Raw genomic sequence first — 12,291 nt, 5'->3', positions numbered from 1 at the left:
AATAACTCGAAAGAGTGTGCAAGACCAAATAGAACAAAAAGTACCTTCATTATAGCGTCGGACTCCATAATTGCATGAACGCTTAATAAAACACTTCCTGTTTTATTCATAAATGGGTCTTTACAAAAACCATGACGGTTAAGTATCTACACATAGCTTCGCCACCTTCTGCGTAACTATGCTCTGAAACTCCTGTGGCGCTGTCACTGCGCGATCTATGCTCGGTTTCACGCATGCGTACATCGCGCAACATTTTACGACAATGCTCTAATTTGGGTATTATTTTACGGCATTACGTCATATTACTGCGTCCCACTCCTGTTGATTCCGAGCGTGCGCACCACGTAGATATATCAGTGACCATGCAACCATTACATTTATAGATATGTTTAAAATTATTAAAATATAAAGTTGTGCAGTTCTTAAACCCTTTTTCATTTTATTTGAAAAAGATTTACCCGCCACTTTTCTGAGTATAAGGAAAACATCCGCTTATCCTCTTGCGACTCAATACTCTTTTCACTAATTCAGTGCCGTCTTGAGTAAATTTAAAACCAGAGGTTTCAAATAGATTTAAATGTATAGTAGGCCTACTTATTTTACGTACTTTTTATACCAGGTATGTTTTTTTACTGTTACCTGAGTAGAATTTTATTGTATGCCTTTTACATTTTGTTGTGGTATCTGTAATTTTACTTATAAATGTAAATTTCCACCACTAGTTGTCATGTCCCACCTGCAAACGCAGGATCAGCAGTCTCAGAAATTACTAACACCTGCTGAGCTCCTTACTTAAACTCACCTACCCTCGCACTTGTGAAATATTGAGCTAATTGAGGAGATGCAAGGTCTTCCGATGCGTGCAACCACCATCTTGTTGGGACCCTCATGTGTTCTGGGTCCCAGAGTGAGTGAGTGAGTGGTCAGTCCAGTCCAGTCCAGTCAGTCTCTCTATATACACTCACCTAAAGGATTATTAGGAACACATGTTCAATTTCTCATTAATGCAATTATCTAATCAACCAATCACATGGCAGTTGCTTCAATGCATTTAGGGGTGTGGTCCTGGTCAAGACAATCTCCTGAACTCCAAACTAAATGTCAGAATGGGAAAGAAAGGTGATTTAAGCAATTTTGAGCGTGGCATGGTTGTAGGTGCCAGACGGGCCGGTCTGAGTATTTCACAATCTGCTCAGTTACTGTAATTTTCACGATTACAAAGAATGGTGTGCAAAGGGAAAAACATCCAGTATGCGGCAGTCCTGTGGGTGAAAATGCCTTGTTGATGCTAGAGGTCAGAGGAGAATGGGCCGACTGATTCAAGCTGATAGAAGAGCAACTTTGACTGAAATAACCACTCGTTACAACCGAGGTATGCAGCAAAGCATTTGTGAAGCCATGCACAACACCCACAACCTTGAGGCGGATGGGCTACAACAGCAGAAGACCCCACCGCGTACCACTCATCTCCACTACAAATAGGAAAAAGAGGCTACAATTTGCACAAGCTCACCAAAATTGGACAGTTGAAGACTGGAAAAATGTTGCCTGGTCTGATGAGTCTCGATTTCTGTTGAGACATTCAAATGGTAGAGTCAGAATTTGGCGTAAACAGAATGAGAACATGGATCCATCATGCCTTGTTACCACTGTGCAGGCTGGTGGTGGTGGTGTAATGGTGTGGGGGATGTTTTCTTGGCACACTTTAGGCCCCTTAGTGCCAATTGGGCATCGTTTAAATGCCACAGCCTACCTGAGCATTGTTTCTGACCATGTCCATCCCTTTATGACCACCATGTACCCATCCTCTGATGGCTACTTCCAGCAGGATAATGCACCATGTCACAAAGCTCGAATCATTTCAAATTGGTTTCTTGAACATGACAATGAGTTCACTGTACTAAAATGGCCCCCACAGTCACCAGATCTCAACCCAATAGAGCATTTTTGGGATGTGGTGGAACGGGAGCTTCGTGCCCTGGATGTGCATCCCACAAATCTCCATCAACTGCAAGATGCTATCCTATCAATATGGGCCAACATTTCTAAAGAATGCTTTCAGCACCTTGTTGAATCAATGCCACGTAGAATTAAGGCAGTTCTGAAGGCGAAAGGGGGTCAAACACCGTATTAGTATGGTGTTCCTAATAATCCTTTAGGTGAGTGTATATATGTGTGTGTGTTTGTGTGTGTGTGTGTGACTGGCTAGCCCCTCTCAGTATTTAGCAGAGATACACTTCCTGCACAGTTTCTTGGAAATCGGAGAATAAGTGTGAATATCACATTATGTAGGCATGGTTCAAGACCTTTTGTTTACTTAACTCCCCCATACAAAGGAATCTCACCTTCCAGTGCTTTCACAAACACACACACATACGCACACACACCGTGGTCATCATGGTTCATCTGTTTAAAAAACAGTTGCATTTAATTGCTGCTTAGCTCTCAGCTCTGTTACTTGAAACTTGACCGGTCTATACAGGCTTAGAGCAATTCAGTATAGATCCCTTGCAGATTTGAGTCCATATTCCATATTGCCAAGAGCCACAGGATTCCAGAGTGATGCTTATGTGGTTCATAAATGTATGATACTAAAAAGTGTCTTCTAAGGCAGTGGTGCCCATGCTTTTTTACACCATGGACTGGTTTCATGTTAGACATTCTACAGATCCATCTCAGTCAAAGTTGTCTACTTCAGTGTGATTAATAACTTTAATGACCTCATTCAAAACAATGTTTAGTTCAGGTGACATTTTCAGCTAGCCAGCATTTCTCTGTGAATGACACAGTTCGTAGACTCACATCCCGGCATGACCTCCTTAACTCGAGTAGTGAAACCAGAAAGCCATCCAGTCATGGCAACAGCTCCATCCATGGACCAACACAAAAAGACCAGTTCAGTTTTCCTGATGTGTAATCATTTAATGACTTAAATATTTTTGCAGCTATGGTGTTGATTGGCAACAATAATACACATAACATATCCTCATGCACATCCTCCTGAAATATATACTGTTGTGCCTCACGCTGCACGGAGAACAGAAGCTCAGGAAGCCAGAAGTCGGGGTGAACTCGGGGTTTTAATAGGAACAGCAACGATAGGGACAGGTAAAACACGGGGTAACATTACAATGACCGGACTGGGGAAACAAACGGAAATGCGGACTAAATACAATGAACTAATGACAACAATCAGAAACAGCCGTAAAACACTGGGAATCCACAGGAGGTTAACGAGGGGGCGTGGCACACGAAAGGAGCGAACGATCGGGGCATGACATTTACAGTCGTGGAAAAAATTGAGTCCCCAGTAGAATTTTTTTTTTCACTTATTTCTAAATTTATGAGTGTGCGTCTCTGAATAATATATACGTTTTTTGTAAACTACATCCTGGTTCTTCTCTGCTTCTCATTAATGAAGGGCTTCTTCCTCGCTTTATGGAACTTCAGTCCTGCTCCTAGGAGCCTGATACGAACTGTCCTAGCAGTGCACTTCACACCTGCACTTAATGTTTTCCATTCTTTTTGACGGTCACTTGATGTCGTCCTCTGATCCATGAGACACTGCTGGATAAGTTAATGGTCGTCTCTGGCATTAGAATGTCGCTTCTGCCCTTTACTTGCTTGGGTTATGGTCATTCCCAGTGTCTCCTGCGTCACCTTATTCCTGCATACTGCTGTCTTAGAAATTTCGAACCAGAAAGTACCCTGCTGCTCAGTGTAGCCTTCTTCCAGCAGAACCAGCATTAAACCAGGATTTAAAAATGCAGATTTGCTTTAAAATATAGAGTGGTGTTGTGACCGTTGTTCGGCGAGCAAGCAGGAAGCGAGGAATCACCAAACGGGCAGCCAGAAATCCAGAAAGACTGGGGTTATTATGGGACGAACAGAGCAGACGGCAACAAACATCAATGACAGATCTGGGGAAAATAACTCAGACGCGGACTACTGTAAATACACAGGACAGGCTGAACATAACAGGTAACAGGTGATTACAATCAGGACTTAACACGAGGTAATGAGGGGGGCGTGGCACACACGAGGATCGGACGAGCTGGGCGTGACAGAACCCCCCCCAAAGGCGCGCACTCTGGGCTGGCACAAGGGCAAAAGCCATGACAGGACCTGACACAGAACAGGGAACGCAGACAGGCAGACAAGGAAAGGAGACACAGAGGGAACAGAGAACAGAAGGACGAGGAGTGAACAGAGGAGGCATCGAGGGACGGAAACAGGAGGAACAAAGGGACCAGGAGGGAACAGACCAGGAGGCAGGAAGGGAAAGGATGAGACCAAGGGAACCCAGGCAGGTGAGGGGAGGCAGCCACAGGGGCCACAGGCGGACGGGAGGCTGGAGCCGGAGGGAACCATACAGGGGACGAGGAGACAGATGGAGGGACTGACAGAGGAGGCGAGGAGGGAGCAGGAGGGGACACTGGTGCAGGCAAGCAGGAGGGGGAAGCCACGGCAGGCATAGGCGCAGCCGGAGCTGGGGAAGGCACCATCCGACGCCAAGCTGAAGCAAGGGGACCCGGAGGCGACAGCCGAGCAGGAGCCGCAGGACCTGCAGGCAGCCACCGAGCCACAGCCAGGGGACGCACGGGTAAGCCAGGGGGCAGGGCGGGCGGGATCCGGTCCTTGCGTCTGTGTCCTCTCCCTCTCCGGGACACAGACAGTTGGGGACCTGGTCTGGCTCCACCACACTGGGGTGATGGCGGAGGAACCCCTCTAACCCCAGAGTTTTTGGGGCCCCAGAGGTAGATCCCCGAGGGGTCCCATTCCAGCTCCTCTTCCGATTCCACTATGGAGGGAGGAGCAGGAGGCAGAGGCTTGGGAGCTTTGGGCAGAGCAGAGACGGGCGGAGCAGAGACGGGCGGAGCAGCCGGAACCTCGGACGCTGCGGGCGGAGCTGGGACAGGGGGCGTAGCGAGGGCAGTGCAGCAGTGACCACCGACTCTCGGCCAGCAGGAGGCACTGCAGCAGGCGCCGCTGACTCTCGGCCAGCAGGCGGCGCCGGGACCTCGGGCGTTGCAGCGGGCAGCGCCGGGATCTCGGGTGTTGCAGCAGGCGGCTCGGGCGGTGCAGCAGTGACCGCCAACTCTTGGCCAGCAGCGGGCGCTGACGAGACGGGCAGGGCAGACGAGACAGGCGAGGCAAGCAGGTCGGGCAAGACAGACAGGACGGGCGAGATGGCAGGCGGCGCCGTGGGTGTAGCGGCAGCAGCAGGCGGCGCCGGGACCTCGGGCTCAGGATGCTCTTTTTTGATTACAGCTCCACCTTGAACACAATCATCTCCCACAAACTCAACCACACACTGACCACACTCGGCCTGCACCCCACCCTCTGCGACTGGCTCCTGGACTTTTTAACTGGCAGTCCTCAGTCAGTCAGGATCAGCAACCGGACTTCAGCCAGCATCACCACAAACACTGGTTGTGTTCTAAGCCACCTCCTCTACGCCCTGTTCACCCACAACTGTGTTGCCTCCCACAAAGACTTCATTCTGAAGTTCACGGATGACACCGCAGTGATCGGTCACATCACTGGAGGGGACGAAGCAGCCTACAAGAGAGAGGTGGCTGGTCTGGTGTCATAGTGTGAGGTCAACAATTTCACTCTCAACACGGACAAGACAAAGGCAATGATAGTGGACATGAGGAATAGGTGGAAGCCTCATCAGCCACTGTTCGTCCGGGAGCTTGAAGTGGAGAAGGTGAGCAGCTTTAAGTACCTGGGTGTCCACATAAGTGAGGACCTCACCAGGTCACTGAACATCACACAGCTGGTCAAGAAGGCTCAACAGTGGCTGTACTTCCTGAGGAGGCTAAGGAAGTTTGGTATGTCAACCAAGTAAGTGGAGAGCACACTGACCAGCTGCATCACCGCATGGTACAGTAGCACTACAGGACTGCAAACACCTGCAGAGAGTGGTGAAGACTGCGGAGAAGATCATCAGGACTCTACTGCCCTATTTTCAGAGCAGCTACCTCCAGAGTCCAGAGGAGAGCTGCCTCCATCATCAAAGACCTCACACACCCCCAACACGGACTGTTCACACTTCTGCCCTCAGGACGGAGGTACAGAAGTGTGAAATCTAGAACCTCACGACCTAACTCCTTCTTCCCCACTGCCATCAGACTCCTTAACAGCCGACAGGAGTATGATTAATGGACATCATAGTACCATACTACCATACCATACTACCATACTACCTCATATTGTAATTTTTTGCACATTAAACTCTTTTGCACATTACACTTAAAAGTATTTATTTTTCTATTTTTTTCTATTATATTGTATCTCAGCATTTTTGTGTGGACAGCAAAGTAAGAATTTCATTGCACAGAGAAATGCACTTTTGTACTGTACATATGACAATAAATGCTTTGAATCTTGAATCTTGAATCTATCTTTACACTAGCTCTATTGCTTTAACTTTATATACCTTTTCTACAAGGTACCAATATGTCAAATGCGGAACCAGTGGGAAAAGCACCTTAGTACATCTCTATACTAACATAAAGGATGCTTACAGGGCAATTCCCCACCTCATCAGCCCACATCTCATTGTTTCTTGTTCTAGCACATAAAGCCCTTGCAAACAGCGTTAAGCCATCCAGAAGGACATTTCAAAGTTTGGCCTGAAGGAGCCGTCTCTCAACTCTCAGCTGTTGTGAACACACAAAATAGCCCATTCAACATCGACCTGAAAGTGGACACTTCATCTGTAGTACCTCACTGTATACTACTTTAATTGTACTGTCATACACTAACTACTAAGTGAACAATGTCACTGTTAGCAAAAGGATCCAAGTGTACCCAAATGAGAGAAAGAATGGATGAACAGCAAAGCCAAACGACTGCTGAGAAACACACCTTTTAAATCAGGAGACACCTCAGCCCACAGTATCACCAAAACAAACCTTAAGAAAGGTATCAGGTCTGCAAAACTCGAGTACAAATTACGGATAGAAGAGGACTTCAACAGTAACTCCAGCTCACAGCAGATGTGGCAAGTCATCCAAAGGGAAAAAGAACACACAGCTTGCACCAGCCAATAACACTATTACTTACAGTAGCTGAGGGACTTAGCTTAACTTCTTTGCATGATATGACAAAGATAATAATCAAACTTCAGTCAGTTTCAAACTGTTGGGAGACCCAGAGACTCCAGTGCTACATCAACTCATGGAAAGCAGCTGGACCTGATGTTGTACAAGGGCATGTACTCCATATCTGTGCTGACCAGCTTAGTGTGGCATTTAAATACATTTTCCACATCTCCTTATTCTCAAGCACAGTCTCCTCAAAACCACCACCATCATGCCCATTCCCAAAAGACCTATGGTAACCTGTCTCACCTATGTCAAAGTCCCAGCTGGTCTAGATCAACACCAGTTTGTTTACTGTGCAAACAGATCAACTTAGTTTGCCATTAGTCTGGCTCTCAATACTGTCTTCTCTCACCTGGAGAGAGGCAACACCTACTGTATGTCAGGATACTCTTTGTTCACTACCACTTAGTGTTTAATAGTGTCATACCAAGCAAACTTGTTGACAAACTTCACGCACTAGGACTAACTCCCTCCATATGTAACTTGATGCTGGACTTCCTTATGCACTGCCCCCAGACCATCAAACTGGGCAAGCACACATCCTCCACCATCACCTTGAGCACCGACATCCCCCATGGCGGTGTGCTGACCCCCCACTATTTTGTAGTCTTTATGTACTACTGCAAACCTACCCACAATTCAAACATTATTGTTAAGCTTGCAGAGGATGCAACAGTCATCAAACTAATAATAAAGAATGATGAAGCTACATACTGGGAAGAGGTTAGGAACCTGATAATGTAGCATGCCAATAATGACCTGACCTTAAACATGAAAAAGACCAAAGGAGATTATTGTGGACTATAGGGCTACTAAGAAGACCTCACATTGTCTTGTCCACATCAACACAGAGGTTGTGGAGAAACTCTCAACTTCAGGTTCCTGGGGGTTACCATCATGGAAGACCTTTTCTGGGCTGATAACATTTCAGCAGTGGTGGATAAGGCATAACAATGCCTTTATTTTCTAAGGAGAACCAACATCCCCCAAAAGCTCCTTGTCACAGATGGACCACAGAGAGCATCCTAACAAACTACATGACAGCCTGGTACAAGAGAGCTGACAAAAAGTCCTCCAGCATGTTGCGAAAGCAGCACAAAACATTGTTGGAAGAGACCTGTCATCACTAGATCAACACTTGATTTGATTCCTTTATTGCTGCTGCAATTCACCATGTCACTAGTCACAAGTACCAGCGAAAAGTAGGCCATCAACCCGACCACACATACACAAACATTACAGGGGGGCAGACCGGTCAGGAAGACAGGGGACTGTAGGAAAAACTCAGAGAAACAGATTACGTTAGGAGAGTGGAGGTGAATAAAAAAAACAGCCCCCAGACTGTACTCCAGTAGGAAGTACAATATAGGAACAGAAAAAAACACCTCAGCAATAAGCACATAGTCACTACAGCTCACAACACTAAATCGAGACTTGCAACAGGGGAGGGGAATAGGGTGGTGGAGGTTGTCCAGCATAGACAAACAGCCGTCCGTTCCTGCAGCAAACCACAATCCGCGCTGTACAAGGACCCGCTCGTTCACGCTGGGGGTGTCAAGCGGCGAAGGCGTAGGATGGGGGCAGGGTGTCCTTGTGGTTGGGGGAGAGGAATGCAAGAGAGTCTCGCTGCCTTGTTCTTCAGGGGGAGTTGTTGAGCTCAGCAGAGGCCTTGGCCAAGGCCCTTGCTGATTAGTGGGGAGCCAAAAGAAGATAGAATAGGGTTGTTTGGGTTTTTGTGCGAGAAGCTGTAATTTCGCAGCTCCTCTAATGTCCACGCTGGTCCCCGCCGTCTAAAATCCTGTGCAAAGCCTTGAGCTCCTCCGTGATGTTATCCAATCTGCGGTCCATAGTCACGGTGATGTAATCAAATCTACGGTCATTCGACACTGTGATGTTATCCAGTTTGTGATCTATAGCCATAGTCTGAGCGCCAACAGCTCTGCCAAGACCATCAATCAATTTGGCCAGCCTAGTGGGGCTTTGAACAGCTGTCACCGTTTTCTTCAATTTCCGATAAACCAGGGCGATGCCTAATCCAATCAGCATAAGACCCGTTATCAAGGTTCCGAATAGGTAGATATCTTCAATGTCCTCCACGGAAAGAGCTGCCAGACACACGACCCTCCACTTCTCCCATCCGTCCATCGTGTAGCCAGCTGCGTACGTTCCTGCAGGACAGTCAGGTTCCCCCGAACCTGCGCTCCTCTGCGAGAAGATGGTGTCAATTGCATTGAGAGACCAGTTGATCAGATCCATAATTTCCTTAGTTTTGAAGAGCAGGGCTGAGAGGGTCTCTCGAGTATAGACAGTAAGACAGTAGACTAGACGAGACAAGAGAAGCAAAGCAGGGAAGATAAGGGGAGGGAGAGGGAGAGAAGTGCGTCCGCCTCTGCCAGCAGCCCAAGATAATCTTGCTGAGTGAGGAGGGCTAAGAACATCATAAAAGTCACTACATACCTTGGTGACCATCTGCTTAAGCTCCTCCTATCAGGCAGGTGCTTCAGGTCAATCTGCACACATACAGTACAAATAGATTTAAAAACAGCTTCTTCTGGCATTACTGAACTTAGACATCTCTGACAGACTAATGTGCTGCTGTTATAAGAATATGTGCACTATTACCTACAGTATATTTTTTAAAGCCACTTAATATTTTATACTAACCATGTCACTCATCACTATCAATACACTTGTAAAACAGTTGCATTTTGTATTTTATATGGTCTGTAAATTGTATTTATTGGTTATTTTTTATTTATTGGACCTTTACAGCGGTGATGATTTTATATTCTTATATTTCTATTTTACTTATTTGTGTATATATATCTGTGAAGTATTGATATAAATGCACCATCTGAGGATGACGCAATTGCAATTTCATTGTGATTGCACAATGAAAATAAAGTTTGTAAATCTTGAATATTGACTATACAGCTACTGCTTAATGCATGCAAAGAATGTAAATCACCATTAACACAAATGTAAAACATTTTTATATAATATACTTATCACTAGTTTGTCATTTTGTAACTGTTATTATATGTACACAGTTGTCCCCTTTTATCCACAAGGGATCGGTTCCAGGACCCCCCAGAAAATCCATGGATGTTCCTCATATAAAATGGTGTAGTGTAATGGTGTACTTGCATATAACATACACACATCTTCCCGTCTACTTTAAATCATCTCTACAATGCTACTGTATTGTTTAGGAAATAATGACAAGAAAAACGTCTGTACATGTTCAGTACATCCATCCATCCATTATCTTCTGCTTATCCGAGGTCAAAGCAGTCTCAGCAGGGAAACCCAGACTTCCCTCTCCCCGGCCACTTCCTCCAGCTCTTCTGGGGGAATCCCGAGGCGTTCCCAGGCCAGCCGAGAGACATAGTCCCTCCAGCGTGTCCTGGGTCTTCCCCGGGGCCTCCTCCGAGTGGGACATGCCCGGAACACCTCACCAAGGAGGCGTCCAGGAGGCATCCTCAGCAGATGCCCGAGCCACCTCATCTGGCTCCTCTCAATGCTGAGGAGCAGCGGATCTACTCTGAGTCCCTCCTGAATGACCGAGCTCCTCACCCTATCTCTAAGGGAGAGCCCAGCCACCCTGCAGAGGAAACTCATTTCGGCCGCTTGTATTCGCAATCTCGTTCTTCCGGTCACTACCCATAGCTCATGACCATAGGTGAGGGTTGAACGTAGATCGACTGGTAAATCGAGAGCTTTGCCTTTTGGCTCAGCTCTTGCTTCACCAAGCAACTCCAGAGTGGAAGAGGGTCCAACCACCCTGAAGGAGACTGGTTCCAGAGCTCAAGCTGTGCGTCAAAGTGAGCCCGACTATATCTAGTCGGAGCTTCACAACCTCGTGCACCAGCTCAGGCTCCTTCCCTGTCAGAGAGGTGACATTCCATGTACCTAGAGCTAGCTTCTGCAGCCGAGGATCGGAACGCCAAGGTCCGCGCCTTTGGCCACTGGCCAACCCGCACTGCACCCGACCCCTATGGCCCCTCCCACAGCTGTTGAGCCCATTGGAGGGGGGACCCACGTGCCTTCTTTGGGCTGTGCCCGACCAGGCCCCATGGGTGCAGGCCTGGCCATGAAGCGCTTGCCATCGAGCCCCACCCCCAGGCCCGGCTCCAGCGGGGGGGCCCGGTGACCCGCGTCTGGGGAAGTGAAATCATGGATCCATTGTTTTTCTCATCATAAGGGGTCTTGTGAGCTGCACTACGTCTGGTCCCTCACCCAGGACATGTTTGCCTTGGGTGACCCTACTAGGGGCATAAAGCCCCATGCAACTTAACTCCTGGGATCATTGGAACACGCAAACTCCTCCACCACGATAAGGTATCTCCTCCAGGAGAGGATGTTGAGTACAGACACAACCATTGTGGGTGGGAGGCTATGGCCGGGTATGCCTATACTGTACATCACTTAATTCATGTGGAATCAGTGTAGAGCTTCGTGAATAGAAAATTCAAGTTTTGTTTTTTGGAACATTCCTGATTTTTAAAAAATATTTTCGATCCACGGTTGGTTGAATCCATGAATGTGGAGGTAAGTTTATATTTCTTTAAGCTTTATAACACAATTTCAGAACAATCTTGTCCCCAGTCTCGGTGCCAGTCCTAGTCAGCAGTCCAGTCCGGTCTCCAGTCCAGTCTAGTCCAGTTGGCCTTCCTTTTCAGTCCTGTCTCCAGTCCTGTTTTCAGTCAGGTCCAGTTGCCAGTCCAGTCTCTGGTCCAGTCACCAGTCTGGGGTAATATGGGGTACCCAGGAGGACGAGGGGCAGGTGTTAGGGCAAGCCAATTTATTCAGGGCCTGAGCTGAGGCCAACCTGTACCAAGTATAGCTCATTCAGAGTTAGTGGCTGGGCAAAGCTATTTATTATTACACAATTGTGTATTTTTTTTAATCATAATGACAAGTGGAAGCACCCAAATGGCCTTGATCAAAAGTTTACATACCCTTGAAGTTTTGGCCTGATAATATACACACAAATTGACACGCACTGGTTAATTGTATATTAAGGGTAATTGTCCACACCTGTGACTTGTTTGCTTGTATTTAGTGTTTGTGTATAAAAAGTAGGTGAGTTTCTGGGCTCTTGACAGTCACCTGCATATTTCAGCCATGGGGAAAGCAAAAGAACTGTCAAAGGACCTGAGAGAGAAGGTTGTTC

The 12,291-nt window shown here is 47.1% G+C and overlaps 1 protein-coding gene across 1 annotated transcript in view; it reads right to left on the bottom strand.

Annotated features, from left to right (window-relative positions):
• ccs (copper chaperone for superoxide dismutase) overlaps positions 1–914 on the bottom strand; it is a 28,398-nt gene extending 27,484 nt beyond the window's left edge. Inside the window, exon 1 of the mRNA XM_072717157.1 lies at positions 807–914. Coding sequence (XP_072573258.1) covers positions 807–890 — 84 coding nt within the window. The 5' untranslated portion in view covers positions 891–914. The remainder of the gene's footprint in view (positions 1–806) is intronic.
• Between the last annotated feature and the right edge of the window lie 11,377 nt (positions 915–12,291).

This window comes from Paramormyrops kingsleyae, chromosome 10 (genome assembly GCF_048594095.1).
Source record: "Paramormyrops kingsleyae isolate MSU_618 chromosome 10, PKINGS_0.4, whole genome shotgun sequence".
Classification (NCBI taxonomy): Eukaryota; Metazoa; Chordata; class Actinopteri; order Osteoglossiformes; family Mormyridae; genus Paramormyrops; species Paramormyrops kingsleyae.
Note: the sequence above shows the minus strand (reverse complement) of the source record. Positions and strands in the feature narration are given on the sequence as shown.